The following is a 17,325-nucleotide window of genomic DNA, read 5'->3' on the forward strand; positions in this document are numbered from 1 at the left end:
ATCAATTGTAAAGAACTTATAAAAAAATAATATGCCAAATAAAATCACCACTATATTATTTCCTAATTAATGAGCTTCAATCACCTTAGTTAGTGATAATAGATCTGTCATAATCTACATGAACTCATAATCATCTTTCTACTTTCCATATGGGAGTAAATTGGAGAGTGGAATTAGCTCCATCCAGAAACAGTGCCCATCAATATAAAACCTTATTCCAGAGTATGAACAACAACTAAAGCAAACAGTTAAAAGAACTTTGATACATACAGAAATGATCTATCATAACCAGACGAGTAGACAGCCTGCTAGATTTTTTCCGACTAACAGGATACCACCGCAAAATAAGGGCTTATATGTGTCTCTTTCAAGAGTATATTGGATACTTCCCAGGTTACATAGACCCATCTTAAGCAATTAAATTCAGACATCTGCAGGATACATCCATGGAACATTTGGATGCAATCAAGAGCTCCTAAACTCACGCCTTGCACTTCCATAGCCTTCCATCTCATGCTACCGGTATACTGATACACCATGTGGGATGGTAACCATCCTGTAGTAAGCCCCATTAATTCAAAGCTAAAACTTCGACAACTCGCAAACCTCCAATTCGGTCAATGTTCTTTCTGCACCAGCCACACTCAAAATTGTCCCAATGTCAACAGGGTTAGCTGCACACGCAGGATTGCCAAGTCACCTGTGCATTCATATCGGTAGAAGTTCTGCTTCCTTTTCACTGCTTAATGACTCATCATCAGTACCGCTTTCACTGTCACTGTTGAACTCGGCAGTGTGTATTCGGGTACCAGGTTGTGGGAAGGCTGTATTCATTATAGGAACCAAATCCGTAGCTTCAGAGGCATCTGTAGATGAATCTGAGACACTTAATTGGAGCTTTTTCAGCTGAGATCTCTGGCAGACAACACGGCCCTTGTTCCATCCAGGAAAATGGAATGATGAAGATACATTATCTCTTAGGAATGAGTATACTGCCTTCGGAACAGGTAACCCCCTTGTTACTGAACTTTTCTCCATCTCCCCACGCCTGATTAACAAATAAAAATTGTCAAAATGAGCATTAAACATCACATCATAAACAATAAGAAACCTTAATAACTAATCCACTATATAATGCAATTGGAATAATCAGAGCCACTCTGAAAAATATTGTGTTCAATGAAAAATCATAAGTAGAAGCCATCAGCTAGTCAAGATTGCATGGTCATGATCAAAATTCTTAAACATATATCTTGCAAGGATATAATAGGCAACGTAAGCTGCAATCATTTGATCAACTAGGTAGGAGTGAGATAAAGTCCACAAGCGTTAACGAATTGTCATGAGATATCATAAGAAACTTTAAAAGAAACAGCTTAAGGAGGATGCAACAAGCTCACACTACAACAACTGTCGCCAAGTTAGGAAGATCATCCCCTCGCTTGAATCTAGCATGCATGTCGCCAAGCCACACTGATACAGCAGTAAGAGCACCACCAAAAGACAGCCTGATGAGTGAATAAAATCTTAAGTTTTGAACGTTTCCGAACTTGTATGAAAGTTACTGTATCCAGCATTGCTGTAATGCAAGAGATACACAACATGAATAAGATAAAAAAGTACATGGTACCTATGGACATCAAGAGACCAAACTAGATTGCTTTGACGGTACAGCTCAGGAAAGAGCCCACGCTTGGTTGCTTCGTTGAGTACACGTGCACCCCTTTCTTTTTGGCCCAGCCACCAAAGTGCTTCTAGGAGTGCATTGTACAATCGCAAACCGTAACCACAACCTTCAGAGTTATATTTGTCAAAGACATACTCCACCATTTGCCAATTGGATTCATCATCATATTCCCCCTTGATCATTGAAGCAATTACTTGATGAGTATTAGAAACCCTATTCGTTTTCATTTCTTCCAGCAACTGGTAAGCCTCATCCCACCTATAATATGGGTGAAAAATAGAATATGCCAAATTGGTGATAATGATCAAAATCGGGCAAGAAAAAGCTCTTCAAGAGATAATATGGAAAGAAGCAATCATATTCTACTACTCCTGAAACTGAAGAATGGAAATAAAATTAAAGAAAGAACTTGTAAATACTGAAGAGAAGCCAAATACAATAGTCTTGTTTTAGTCATGTTTGCATATAAAGAAGAAAAATATACAAAGCAAACTAAAGCACAGAAGCAATATACATTAATAAACCAATATTCTATAAACGATCATCATCGTAGGCTAAGCAAGATTCACATGTAATGTCCTTTCATGGAAAAGGGAACAAAAATGGACACTATCTCTAATTTACATCAAACTTTCAAATAATATCATCAGCAGAAATTGAGCTAATTAATTCCATACACAGAGATAATTAATGAGAATGACAACTACGAGACTGAAGAATGGTGTGCAGTTTATAAAATTCAATGACATAAGTAGGAATTGGTTGAGTAATACGGTTGAAATGAAAGACAGAAATTATCATAGTAGATATTGCATATCAGATTTGATAATTGCACCATTTGATACGCTATGCTATGGTACAAGTTAAATATACTTAATTATAGTTTTCCCATTGGGCTAAGTCGAGACCTAGTATTAAGTACTTGTAGAGGCACAACATGATGTGAAACCACAGATGTACTGGGTTTACATGCCCTGCTAGGGTAATTCTAAGTTATGAACCTCGAAGATATCAAGATTAAGTGGGACATTGTGACACCCTAAATTTGAACTTGTATCAAACATGGAAGGAGAATTAAGTTGGTCTAGAGAGTTAGATAAAACTACTACTATAAATATGGGTTCAAACATTTTTAGTGGTTCAGATTTGAATTAATTTTTAGAGCAAAAAAGCTATAATATCATGGTTATGCAGTCTAAAGCTCACTAGCTATCATATCATAGTTATGTGGTTGTTTAAGTCTATGAGCTCTCATAAATACATGGACCATATATGAAAAATATGCTAGAGAACTAGCATCCTAAAACAACAAAAAAAAGGTAGCCAAAGACATATTTCAGTTATTACCTGTCATTCTTAGCATATATGCCAAGCAACATGCAGTAGGCCACGACACTAGGCATGACCCCAAGCGACTGAATTTCTTGGAACTGCTCCTTGCTCTCATCAACAAGCCCAGCGATGCAGTAGACGTTCAGAATTCCCTCCAGGGTCCACTCATTTGGTTTGCATTTTGATTTCTGCATTTCTACATAAGCCTTCAAAGCATCCTCAAACTGTCCTCCTTGACAGTATGCATCAATGAGGGCATTGAAAGTATCATCAACTCTCTGAACCCCAGCTCCATCCATCCGTGCCAAGATCGCCTGTGCTTCCTTGAAGAGACCCCCTCTAGCAAAAGTATATAACAGGGAATTATAAGTCTCCACTGTCGCTATGCTCCCAATTTCATGCATAGTGTTAAATGCGACAAAAGCTTCCTGCAAAATAAATGAGTAACCAAATTTATAGAGCTGGTGTGATGACCACTGGACTAGAAGAATTAACTCGAGCACACAAGTGTGGCAGCTGACCTCATATAAAGCTGCCTGTCCATATGCTTCTACAACTCCGGTATAGGCCTTTGAGCTTGGGACAATTCCCTTCTGGTTCATGTGGGAGAGCACCGCCTTGGCTTCTTGATGAAGACCCCCCTTTCCACAGGCGAACATGAGTCCTTCATAGGTCTCCATATTGGGCTCTACGTTCTCCTCCACCATGTCATGGAACAGCGTGATCACCTCCTTGAAGTAACCCCCCTCCCCAAACACACTAATGAGGATGTTATATGTGGAGGCATCCGGTGCGGTATTCCCGACCTTCATCTCCAAGAAGAGGTCGCGGACGTCCTCGTACTGCCCACTCCTCCCGTAGAGATTGAGAAGGATGCTGTAGGTCGCGGCGGTGGGGGTACACGCTGCCGCCTGCATCTGGCGGAGGACCCCCATCGCCTCCTTCGTTGCACCTGCCTTCGCGTACGCCTCCATGAGCACGTTGTAAGCAACGGCGTCGGGAAGGTGGCCGCTCGCTTCCATTTCCAACAGAAGCTCCGAAACACGATCGAGTTGGCCAAGCTTGGCGAATGTGTCGACGAGGTAAGTGTGAGTTGCGTTGTCGGGTAAGACGCCGGCCTCAAGCATGGTCCGAAGCACCATCTCCGCCTCATCGGCAAGCCCCCGCGCCCCTGCGGCGGCAAGGAGAGTGTTGTAGGTGACGAGGTCCGGATGAATTCCGTCGTGGCGCATCTCCGCGAACAGGCCGAGCAGAGAATCCCATGGGAGCCCGCCACGAGCGCACGCGTTGATGACTGTGTTGTAGGTGAGGGACGTCGGAGCCACGCGGTCGTCCTTCATCCGGGCGAGGAGCGCCAGCGCGGTCTCGTGGTCGCCGTTGCGGCCGTAGGCGTTGATGAGCGCCGTGTAAGATAGTGCGGTGCGGGGGACCGAATGAGCCGGCATGTCGTCGAACACGTCGAGGCACTTGTCAAGGAGGGCCTCGCGGCCGAGCACGCCGATGAGGATGGCGTGGATGTGCTCGTTGGGGCGGCACCACGACTGGCGCTGCATGTACTTGAAGAGGCGGAGGGAGCGTTGCCAGTCGCCGCGGCGAGCGAACTCCTTGAAGACGAGGGCGAAGTCCGCGAGGGAGAGGCGGTGGCGGAAGGCCTCGAGACAGCGGGCAATGCTGCCGCGGGGCGGGAGGCTGCTGAGCTTGTTGATGAGGGTCTCCACGTCGTAGCTGTACTTGCCCTTTTCCACGGCCACCGACGGGTTTCCGAGCACCAGCTCCTTTGGCTTGCTCCGCCCGGCCGCGGTTATGCCCGCCCTCGGACGTAGGCGCTCGATTGGGGCACAATTAAGCCGCGGCGGCGGAGGCTGCGCCAGCCGCTGTGCGCCCAGGAAGGGCTTGCGAAGGATCTGGGAAGAGAAGAATGTGGAAGTGGGAGTGGTGGGGGTTCGGGGAGTGGGGAAGGGGTGAGAAAGGAGGGTCATTTCTGCGACCAATTTGGGGCGGAATGCAACCACGGAAGGTGGAGGAGACCGACGGGATGTGGGAGAGTTTGGGATTGGGCGAGTAGGGGTTTTAGATGGGGAAGAGAGAACAGAGAGGCGAAAGGTTTCGCCTGCCACCGCCGTGGAGTTGAGGCATGGAGAGGATTTTTACGGCCCGTCGCAGTGTGGATAGCGGTGGTTGAACGCGAAAACATGCGAAACGGTCAGGACCCGAATCCGATTATTGTCGAATTCAAACCATAATTGGATCCACAAACGATCGCCAAAACATCTCTTGATCGCACAGCCTGAAGTGGATCCGACCCGCAAACTTCCTATGTTGCTTCCGATACCACAGCGGGTATCATAGTGGATCCGACCCGCTAATCCTAAATGGCACTTTTGGCAATTGGATTATACTACTACCACAACAATAAATCCATACAGTTCAACAATTTGGGATAGGCTACATTAATTTTTTATCATCATTGAGATTTTATAATAATTATTTAATTAAATTAAATATATTTAAATTTTTATTTTATAATTTTTATTTTATACATTTTATTTTATAATTTTTATTAAAATATTTTTAGTTTTTACTATCGAGATCTATAATATATATATATATATATATATATTAAAAATATTTAAATTTTTATTTTATATTTGTTTATATCTTCCTCTCTCTCTCCTAAATAATCATTCAACATACGTTTATATAATATTAAATGTCTATCTCCAATTTTATACCTTATTGAAATTACACCTAATTCTTGATGAATAAAATATTTTTTTTCTTATATTTCCCAGTAGTTTCACACGTTCATCTTAATATTTTCTTCTCACCAACATAATTTTTCTATATATATTCTTTCTTAATTACTTAATATACAGATATATAAAATATTATTAGTATAATAATTATCATATAATTTTTCTTTTAATCTCAAATACATCTGATGATCACATAAGTATTCTATCATCCATCCTTAGTTTAATCAACTTATTTTTTATTTATAAATAATATATTCATTAAATTTTTTATTTTGTTAAATATTCATAAACGGAGTTAATTTTGTCAACTCAATGTGTGGATGTAACACAAATGTGCTAATCTGTGTTGGTATTATATTGATTCCCAAACTAATACACCTTAAGCTTCATTTGAAATTACGATGATATATCAAATTTAGATTTTAATTTATGAAAATAATTGTATTGATCGTCGAAATATCTCGAAGAACAACCATATGGACGACTAAGATCGATCATTATAATATCATGAATTATTATGATTCATCTTCAAATCATCTTTTTTATTTCCCGAACAAATAAAATAGTATTATTACAAAATATATATATATATATTCCTGACAACGAACCATCACAATTATAGCACATAACATAATTAGTTATTGAGATTGTAGCCTTATAATATTCTCTATAAGCATGATTAATTTTAAAGTCTTAATTTTTTAATCAACGTTATATTTTTTCTATAAAATGTTGATAGAATGCAATCTGAACAAGTTTTGAACATGGGAGCTATTGCCTTCGTACCATCTTAATTTTTTTATCAGCATATTCTCAATAGAGGATATCAAAATAATATAACATTTAAAAAATTAATTAGATTAATAATATATCAAGAAAATTAAATGTAATTACTGAGAATATGAATGCTATTAAAATAAATTTTGACAAATTCGATCATGTTGACTAAATTTTGAATTTTTAAGAGTCTAATAAGATAATACATTTAAGATGGGTTTTTATAGTATGGTTTTGGACTATCACACTAATAAGATATAGTTTAATATAAAAAATGATAATATGGTGTTGTGTGTAATCATGTAATGGTATAATTATGTACAGGATTGTAATGTTTCGAGAGAGGGGTTGTGTCCACTGCGAGGTACTGTCACGTAGTGTTCTGATGATATTCTTTAGCTTATTAATTTTATATTGAGTCTAAAATTTTGATGATAAAATTTGATAAACTAATATTATGTTAAATGATGTAGAAAATATTTACTAAGACTATTGAGCGGCAAATGTCAAATTAAAGAGTAAAATGTTATGTTAATATTAAAAATTAAATTTCATGTTAAAGGTTCAAGCATTACGTCAAAGGATTAAATATAACGTTAAAAAGGTAAATGTTACGATGAAATCGATACGTCGGAGGACCAAATAATTTACCGAAGAATAAGATGACATGCTGAAAGTTTGAATAAAATGCTAAAGTGACAAAGTACCAAAATAAGTGGTTGGTATTTTGAAACCTTATTTAAAGATAATTTGGGTTGAAATTAGGCTTCAATTGGGTTATATTTGTACTCAATTAGGGTGACATTGAAATAGATTGAATTAGCTTTTATTAGGATAAATAGTAATAGCACTATTATTATCCAAAATAGTAGATAATCCAATTGGCATAATTTTAAAATATTTTTCATGATATTATTATCCATCAGTACTATAGATTTTATGTAGATTTTCATGATTTATTTTATTTTTTTAACTTTTGGTAATCTATAAGTACCTCATTTATATATGACTAAAACATAATAATTAAATCCAGTCTTACTTAAATTATACAGTTTCTTCTCTCCCCATAGTGTAATACCTACCTTAACATCATCAACTAAGCCACATTAGCATTCACATAATAAAAAAATTACTTTAAAATATTATTCTTACTTTGTGAAATATTTCTTCTAGCTTAATCAGTTATAAAAGGTTAGTCAAACTATAAAGACAAGACATTATTGATCTTTCCTCCCATTTAATCTCAAGATTTAATTTGACTATTGTAAGGATTAAATATTTTTTTTATCTCTCCTCAATGCAACTGATCCTCTCTCCAAACCCTAACTATAAGCAGCTAAAAGAAAATCATACATAATATTTATCAAAAAAAAAAAAAAACAGATCCTCTCTCATTTAAAGACATTTTAGATTTCATTTAAACCCCTCTTCTTCCAAGCCATCATCAAATCATCTCGTAATATAAAATAAATAAATAAAATAAAATAAAATCAATACATTCAAGTTGTAATACTCATGATTAGTTCCACATTGAAAATGTATAAGATTAAGATTGACTTATAAGGGTTTGATGAGTGTATTATTATCAACTCTTTAAATTTTTTTTATTGACATAAATTTCATGTATTAGGCTCACCTTTCGACGTTGAAAGACGTAAATTTAACCTCTTACAACAATCATTGTTATTCATAAAGATCCAAAAATAATTCAAATCACGATGATTGTTCATTTGAGCAATAAAGTTGTTGTCTCTCATTCAAGCTCGAGATCGATGATTATTCATTTGACCAATAAAATTGTTATCTCTCCTTCAAAATTGATATCGATGTAAGACTGAATCATGATAGCTTAGACGTCGATATAAAACGTCCTCAAGTTTAATCGGTTCTTTGCTATCATCTCAATCATAATCGTTGATTTAATCAAACGTCGATCATGACCGTTCCCTTGATTGTCTAAAATTAGATCACGGCCGTCCATATACACAGCGCGGAGAACGTAGATCGACTTCGGACGGATGGCTGAGATATAATCTCACGCAACTATAGTCGTAATATAATGAGAGACACATCCTTTTACTATATAATTGATCATTTTAATCGAGACTATATACCCTTCACTGATGATAAAACACGTGCCGAGACACGAATTAAATATGCCACTCGCGTGGCGGGTCTCGTGGGGGCCCCGAGTGACATAAGAAACTAATGACACGCGTCAGCGGGACAGACGCCTTCTAAGACACTTACGCCCTCGGAGGCCGACACCCGATCCCCCGGTGCGGACCGCATCACGAGGGACGCGTGGACCGGCCGCATCGTGGGCTCACCGCGTGGGGCCCGCCGACGCGCTTCCGGCGGGCCCCGCCCTCATGATCGATCGCTCCCGCGAGTCGGTTTCCGGAAGAGAAATCTACGAGACGAAGCGCCTTCACGCACAAAAAATGTGGTTGTGGGGGACAGGTTCGAAGCAGATAGGTGGAGGCGGGCGACCGATAACTCGAGGGCTTCTTTCTTCTCGGCTCGCGATCGTCGAGGTCTGCTGTATCATCGCCAGGGATTCGAGTGGGATCCCGGCCCACGGAGGAGAGCCATGTCGCAGAAGCGGCAGCCGGAGGAAGGGGAGGTGGGGGCGTCGTCCGACGGCAGCGGATCGCCCGACGAGAAGCGGCAGAAGATTCGCTTCCATAGGTCAGTAGCTCCGCCACTTTCCCCCTAATTGCCCGATGACGGCGTGGGATTTCTCGCTGGGGTTTCGCTTTGGCGTGTTCTTGAAGTGATTCCTTCTGAGATGGTGATCATTCTTTCAGGGTGGTAGAGGAAGCGATGCAGAAGCACAAAATTCAGAAGTGTCTCGCGGCAATGGAGCCGTTGATCCGGAAGATTGTGAGAATTAATCTCAACTCCATATGTGTACCTTCTTTCCCTGCAATGTTATCTGAAATTGCTCCATACTTCTGCAATCAGCTTGGGGTCAATTGGAAGAATGCAAAGTAACTGGTTAATTTCTCTCTTAGTGGTCGATTGCCCTTTGGTTATAAAAAGCTTATTCGCATGACAAAATAAGACGAAAAAAAAGAAGAAGTAAAAATCAAACAGTGAAGCTAGCATGATAATAGTTGGTACACTTTAACTGCTGGTTGGCTGAACAGTTTGATTATATTGGAAATTTTACTTAATAAAAGGTAATGCATATTCTTATTGGGTAGACTATAGTAGTGAGTCAATATAAATTGTGCATCACTCCATCCCCATTGATAACCCAGTTGGTAGGGTCATCGCCACTATTTGTGAGTTGGTTGGGTTTGAATCCCTGGACCGTTGTCTAAAAAGAAAGTATTACCTTGTGCTATATCTATGCTTAATATCAGCTGACATCATTTCATGGACAAAGAGTGATCAGTCTATGTGCTTACTGATCATCTCACCAGGTGAACTGTGGATAGATCAACAAACTAGACAGGAGGAAAGCATGATGCTGCACAGTCAAAAAGGTTTCTGCTAGTCGTTGTGGGATATGTAGTTGGATTGCACGTTTTCTAAATGTCCATACTAAAAAAAACGGAGATTTTGGCAATTGGCACAAAATAAATGAGATCAGACCAAGCTAATTTACAGAAATTGCTGCAGGGGATAGATGTCTGCTTTTAGAGAGCACATGGAGATTGATCGGATGAACTTTTATTGCTTCCTATTGGATTATTTCTCTAACCGTGACTTGGCAATGATACGGAAGGGACATATTTACATAATTCTTGACATATTTACATAATTCTTGACGTTATTGAAGAGCCCTTATATATCATGGAGCCAAAGATCATTTTTTAACAAATAACTTTCTGCCGTGGCTCCAACTCACCTGCTGATACTCGGTGAAGAAAGTTACCTACTACTTAAATCACTCTCCTTTCCCTACGATGAATTTTGATCTAAAATTTAGAATTCTTTTAAAGTTACATGAATTGAACTTCTTTGACAGATCATCACAATATGATGGGTTCGAATCCGCCTTCGCCACTTATCCTTTGCAAAGAAAAAATCCTTATTATGCAAATATTCTGTCTATGATTCAGTTTAATTTTATCAGTGAAAGATGTGACTTGAGAGTTATAGATGGAAGCTAAATAGATAATGATCGAACAATCAGATTAGTGATTCTTTAGTAGTGTTCAATTTTTCTATGCCAGAGAGATTTTATAAACCCATGACGTGGTCAAAAGAATTCCCTTTCTGTCAAAAATTCTGATTATTGTTTCATGATTTATTTATCACTATTCACTTTTTGTCTGTATTACATGATCTAGCCCCTAGTTTAACTTCTTACGTTTTTTTTTTAATGATATTCTTTAAACTTCTTGCAGATTAGGGAAGAAGTTGATTTGGCCCTTTCGAAGCACTTGGCTAGCATTACAAGGTAAGAACCGACTTTTTTTAAATGAATATTAATCTTTTACTTTGGAATAATTGAAAATGCCATCATTTGCTCATCTTCTCTTGGAATTTACAGTTGATAATAATATCTGTCATCAATCAGACAATGTGAAAAGCAGGTTGTTTGTTCTACTACAAGAAGTCTACAACTTCAGTTCAGGAGCAAGCTCTCTCTTCCCATATTCACTGGCTCTAGAATTGAAGGAGAGGATACTTCTGCCAATTTTGTAGATTTAATTGATGCCTTGACTGGGCAAGTTGTCACAACAGGTCCTGAATCATCATTGAAGGTGGAAATAGTTGTTCTTGAGGGAGACTTTGAATTTGGCGAGGATGGCAATTGGACATTTGATGAATTTAAGAATAATATTGTGAGAGAAAGGGAAGGCAAGCGCTCATTGCTGACTGGCGATGTTTTCGTAGATCTTAATGAAGGGATTGGTATATTGGGAGAAATTTCATTTACAGACAACTCTAGCTGGACAAGGAGTCGAAAATTCAGGCTGGGAGCAAGGGTTCTTGATGGTCACTACAATGGGATCAGAGTAAGAGAAGCCAAGACTGAGCCATTCATGGTTAAGGACCACCGTGGTGAATGTGAGTTTATTGAAACATTTAGTTCTTCTATTATGTTTCTGTTATATATTAACAATACATTATCGAATGATGCTATGTAACTCTTTGATTAATGGTGTGTTACTTCATGAGCAGTAGCTAACTTATAATGAATCTAATTTGGTTGATATATCTGATATTGTGTCAATTTCAAGCTCAAATATACAATTATCTGAAATATTAGTGACAAACAAGTTTTCTATTTTTTCTTTTTTCCTTTCTTTTGACCTGTAATTGTAGTCTGCATATTTTCTTCCTTTAAATTAAAAAAATGGGTGCAATCAAGGGTGTTGCGTGTGTGGGTGTTTACTTCTAAATGTGTACACACAAACACTCTATATTATCATGGTTGCAACTAATTATTCAACACCATGAAGATGGTAATCCCTTCGCATTCTCCTTTACTGAGTATCTTTTGATTCATTCCAAGATTATGTGCTTATTAACATGTTTTTCATTATATTTCTGCATTTTTAAATTCAAATCCACTGTGAGACTGTTTCCTTTTCTGAGTATTTTTTGATTCATTCCAAGATTTTGTATGTGTTTATTAACAAGCTCTTCATTATATTTTTTATATTTCAAAATTCAAATCTATCCCGTAAGACCATTTCTATCATTGCTTTTATTTTGCATTGGTTAACTCTTGATTTTGGATAATTGAAGAGACTTGTCTAGTTGGCTTGATAATCATACTGATGCAACGGACGATGAAGCCTGTCCTTTTCAACTCTTATGATGCTTTCCATGATAGATTGATGGAATGTCACTTGGAATTTGAAGCTTAATTGTATTTGAACATACAAAAATAGAGAGGTCAATTCGAAGTTTCAAATCTCGATCCATGTGTCGTTACTGGACCTTAGGCAGATTGGTAAGATACTGGTATGCTTGTGCATACCGTGTGTCAGTATGCCCTTTTGCTTAGCAGTACATGTCTAATCAGGAGAGAAAAAGGGGAGACTTGAAAGACAGAGAGACGAGAGGCATAGAGGGAATGGGGGGAGGAGAAGCTGAAGAAGAGGGTGAGGTATCCTGGACTAGGAAGAGGACATGGTGGGGCAGGAGGGGAGGTGAAAGCAACAGGAAAGGAGGAGTGAACAGTGGGAGAGAGAAAGAGATTGAAGTTAAGACAGCTGTCATATTCTTATAGAAACAAAAAAGGGAAATAAATTTTCGGGTGGTAAGCCTAAACCAGTATGGTGAGTTTGCTAGGTGGTAAGATTTGTTTTGAAACAAACTAGGTGAATTTGTCTGGTCCAGATTCTCCTTCCACTTTCGATGTAGGATTAAATTGGGGGTTTTGCTATATTACTTAAGGGCTTCATGTTCTTTTCAAGGCGCAAATATAACCCAAAATTAAATCATAGCATAATGTATGTGAGGCCTACTCCAATAGTGGCTTTATGCCATGACGTGCTTATAGAGATTGGTAGTCCTCATTTCTCACTTGGGCCCTCATCATTTCTAAAGCTAGATCATCTCTCTGATACCTACATTTCGTTGCCTTTTTGAGAAAGGGCTTAATAGGTTTCAAATGATATTCAGCTCTGCTGCAATAAGTTTTGGAATGTAGTTGCTAGTTTGATTAGAAAGTGAACCTTAAACTTGTTGATGGCTGAGCCTGAAAAACAAAAGATTTAAAGAAAATGGGCGTCCGATAGTCAACATAGATTAGGTGAGTACCTGAAGAGATGTTTTGAAACAAGAGCAGGATGACAGAAGTTGAATCATAGGAAGAAGTTGCTAAAGTTGAACAGTAGAACAAGAGCAGGATGACAGAAGTTGAGCAGGATGACAGCTGTCATATTCTTAAGTGGTTTGTGGCTAAATCCATATGGGCTAAAATGGATCTTAACCAAAAATCAAAATAAAAAATAAACTTAAAATAGGAGGAGGATTTGTTTTGGCAAAACTCACTAGGATCGTGGAAAAAAAAAAAGAAACATTCAGTTGTGCTTTCTGACATTTGATTATGTGTTGGATTGGTAATGAACAAGCCATCGTGGTTGGTCTCAGCTTGAATCAGGCACCAAAGGGATGGAGCAATTTTTTTTCATGATATACATAATATTGTAATGGTATAGGGGAATAATAAGTACACAGCAAATGAATAGATGGGTAAGAATAAATGCATTACTTTGTAAAAGCATGTCTTTAGGTGTATGAGACTTTGGGAAAAGTTTAATGAGGCACACGACTAAGCATGTCAGTGTGCCTTGTGTCTAAGTGCATCTTTAATAGCTTTGTTTGGAATGAAGTTTTGAGTCAACTCTACTGAAAAGTTTGCAGTCTAATAATAATATAGATTTTTTTTATGTTTTTGTTTCTAAGAAAATGTTGTTGAGTCTTGGGACAATTTTTTTGAAAAGAACCAAACCGATCATATATTTCATGTCATCATGTATACTTGTAGTGCTCATGCTAAAATGTTACTCAACAGTGCAAATGAACATTGATGACACAACAAACTAATCTAAAACTAGTGGTGGCAACTAATCATGAGGGTTGCGATTTTTATATTTTCGTGCTGCAACCCTATGGAAAAGTTAGTAAAATGAAATCATGTGTCAAAAGGGTACACATATTTTTAACATTAGATTGATTTTCTTCAGAATTCTCTGAATATATCTGATATCTGCTAATGATGTAATAATATCAATGTTCTGCCATCATTATGGAGAAATACATCTGGACTACCATATATTTAATATCTTTTGAGTGTGTCCAATATTCTTTTGGGGTGCATGCTTATTGTTTTTGCTGACTGGTTTGACGTCAGTTTTTGTCTGTGATGTTATATCCAATGTGTTGGTCAAGTGGATCTTTCAATGTATCATGTACCCTAATTACGTTAATTGTATTACTTATTCCTAACTTCTCATAAGAGAGTATTAGTTTATGTTAGGAATATCTAAATTTTGAGTTTGCTTTACAGTGTACAAGAAACACCATCCCCCAGCACTTAGTGATGAAGTGTGGCGCCTAGAGAAGATTGGCAAAGATGGTGCTTTTCACAAGCGACTGAGCAATGAGAATATTAATACTGTCCAGGATTTTTTATTTTTACTGTGCAAGGATTCTACAAGGCTGCGAAATGTAATAATCTGTCTCTTTATTGTCATTTTCTATTCATCATTAATGTTTTTTTTCCTTCATTTTATTGCTTTCAGCAAGTATAGCTGCTAAACAAGCAAGTTGCAGTTGTCTAAAAGGATGTCAGCATATTTGATTATGGTTTTTTTTTCTATTAGCATATGTCAAATGATGTCGTATACATTTTTGCTAGTCTTGCCATCATACTGTTCTAGCTGTTATTATTATAATACACAACATATAAATATAATAGAGCATTAAAAAATATCGTATTAACTCTAGAGAACAAGTTAATTTCTTATTAACTTAAAAACATTATTTTGAGGCTTCCCTACTATTAATAAAGGTTTGAAAAATAAATTACTATTCAATGTCAAAGATTATTATTTCTTTAAATTATTTTAAACATACATAGTTATATTTTTTAAAATTATATACTTTTTTTTTCATTTTTCCACTGTGCATTGCATAGTTTTTCCCCCCTTTTAGTTTCTATTGATAACTTGGAAACCTGTGTTTCACTTGCAACTTCAGCAGTGCTAAAATTATTAGCTAATTTTGTGTTAACCGTCATCTTTCCTTGCAAAATCTTTATGCAGATTTTGGGTAGTGGAATGTCAGCTAGGATGTGGGAAGTTACTGTTGAACATGCCCGTACATGCATTCTCACTGACCAGGTGCATGTGTACTACCCAGATAGTCAAAGGAAAACTGGTTTCATCTTCAACGATGTCGGTGAAGTACTTGGGGTGCTTTCGGAGCAGCGATTAGTGTCAGTCAACGATCTTCCAGACGATGAAAGAGTGTGTACTTTCCTTGTTCCTATTGCTGTAGTAACTAAGTCATATGTTGTGTTCCTAACTTGTCATTGTTTGTATTAGGCAGCAGCACTTGATCATGTAAAACAAGCATATGAGCACTGGAACGATGTCACTACTTATGAGACAGCTGATGTTCTTGGTATCTCATCACCAGCACCGCAAACTTCATCGTTGGGATTGGAAAACATGTACAGCAATTTTCCAAGTCCTGTCAAGGGTGATGGCTTTGGTTTCACTTACTCAAGCATCCCATCACCAGATATATTCTCGGTTGGGGGTATGAGGGGCTTGGATGCTTATACTCTGGAAGCTATAGGCAGCATGGAGCCTCGATATGAGCAAGATAGCCAGAGCACTTCACTATACGACGGGTGTAGCAGCCAGGCATTGTTCAGTAGCATGCCTCAGTATAATTCTAGCTTTTCCTCGCCATCTATTGGCTTCATTTCTGAGTCACCAGCTGACTTTGGGGTTGCCTACAAGGGCTTCATCGATCCGCAATTAGCAGCAGCAGCCCCTGTAAAACCTCGCAGGGGTTGGAGGAAACTGTCATGTGTGTTTAAGTTCATAAGTAAGATTGTGATGTCGATGAAGTCGAGGGTGCATGAAGCATAGACTTGGTAAGATTTTACTCCTGGAGAATAATAGAATGGCAAAGAGAAGGTTTTAGATGGCTCAGATGAAATGGATGGAGATTTCACTCGCTCCTCTGTTTATTCTTGTTGTTGATGGCATGGGATTCTTATGAAGAATAACAGAATCACAAGAAGAAGGGAAGGTTTCAATTTGCTCAGATGAAATGGATATGCGTCATCCTTGTTTCATCTTGTCAATATTCTTCTTTTTGATGGCTCGCGGTATAAGATTGATAGAATGGTGTACATAATGAATGATATTAAGACACACCAAAGGGTCTCTTTTATCGGGTCCTTGGTTGCTGTGTATTACTGGAGAACGTAATACACATATATAAAAAATGATAGGATATTGTTGTTTATCTTAATCCTTGTTGGGTCCATACACTTTCTACAGGCAATATGAGGTTCTTTATTCTTTACTGCATCTTTGTAATCAAAACACGAACTAGAAGATTACACAAACCCAAATGAAAAAAATGAATACAGGTAATGGCTTTTCTCTTTGTCGAAGAAAGGGATATTTGTTTTGTGATTGATACCTCTGATATTGATGTTCATATCACGTCTGTCTAGGGAGGTCATCCACTGAATGAACAAACTAAAGTTGATTATTTTTTGAGAGGGGAGTGGCCCTCTCATTTTCTAAAGTCTGATATCAAGTCTGAGTAATTTGTATTTTTTCTTTGTATATACATATATATATATATATATATATATTCAAAAGTATACCTCTTATACATTAACTGATGGGACTATTGGAACAAGACAGCTATTCTTCGTTTACACACAGCGGTGGCGGTGGAATCTTGCCTGCGAAACTTGGGGTTGGGACAAAGATCAAAGAGTGGCTTTCGTGCTCGATCTTTTGCCGCCTCGACGTCCACCGATGGACAATTTTACGATGATCCGCTCAGGAAATGATGAACCCCATTGTTGAGAGACTGCATGGTTGAGTCAGTTCGATTTAGTCTTAACCCGTAGACATAGAGATGTTGAAGAATCTCTCCGAACAGTCATTTAATGACTTATGTGGCTTCGAAATAGTCTTTGTATAGCTCCGAGGTATATGAGGTAGTCCGGTATCTAAGGTGATTTGGATGTCGCTTCGAGATTGGGTCTAGCCTCTCGGGAGGTTCATATACAAAGACCAACGTTGATAGAAATTTTTCGAT

At 38.1% G+C, this 17,325-nt stretch overlaps 2 protein-coding genes across 3 annotated transcripts; one reads left to right on the top strand and one right to left on the bottom strand.

Moving 5' to 3' along the window:
* Nucleotides 1–182: 182 nt before the first annotated feature.
* On the bottom strand, nt 183–5,170 carry LOC135656545 (pentatricopeptide repeat-containing protein At1g74850, chloroplastic-like). 2 transcript variants are annotated; one of them, XM_065175848.1, is made up of 5 exons: nt 3,541–5,170; nt 3,035–3,447; nt 1,631–1,945; nt 1,401–1,508; nt 183–1,048 (listed from the first exon to the last, which is right to left on the bottom strand). In XM_065175848.1, the coding sequence occupies exons 1-5, from the start codon at nt 4,996–4,998 to the stop codon at nt 709–711; spliced, it is 2,634 nt and encodes an 877-aa protein (XP_065031920.1). In that variant the 5' UTR covers nt 4,999–5,170; the 3' UTR covers nt 183–708. The 2 variants fall into 2 exon arrangements, with proteins under 2 accessions (XP_065031920.1, XP_065031943.1); XM_065175871.1 differs by having other exon boundaries at nt 909–1,048; nt 1,401–1,473.
* Nucleotides 5,171–8,987: 3,817 nt separating this feature from the next.
* LOC103994572 (calmodulin-binding protein 60 A) lies at nt 8,988–16,518 on the top strand. Its single transcript, XM_009414944.3, has 7 exons — nt 8,988–9,243; nt 9,363–9,438; nt 10,914–10,966; nt 11,087–11,580; nt 14,537–14,697; nt 15,294–15,497; nt 15,576–16,518. Exons 1-7 carry the CDS (start codon nt 9,146–9,148, stop codon nt 16,128–16,130), a joined length of 1,641 nt encoding a protein of 546 aa, XP_009413219.2. The 5' UTR covers nt 8,988–9,145; the 3' UTR covers nt 16,131–16,518.
* Nucleotides 16,519–17,325: the final 807 nt, after the last annotated feature.

This window comes from Musa acuminata, chromosome BXJ1-1 (genome assembly GCF_036884655.1).
Source record: "Musa acuminata AAA Group cultivar baxijiao chromosome BXJ1-1, Cavendish_Baxijiao_AAA, whole genome shotgun sequence".
Taxonomy (NCBI): Eukaryota; Viridiplantae; Streptophyta; class Magnoliopsida; order Zingiberales; family Musaceae; genus Musa; species Musa acuminata.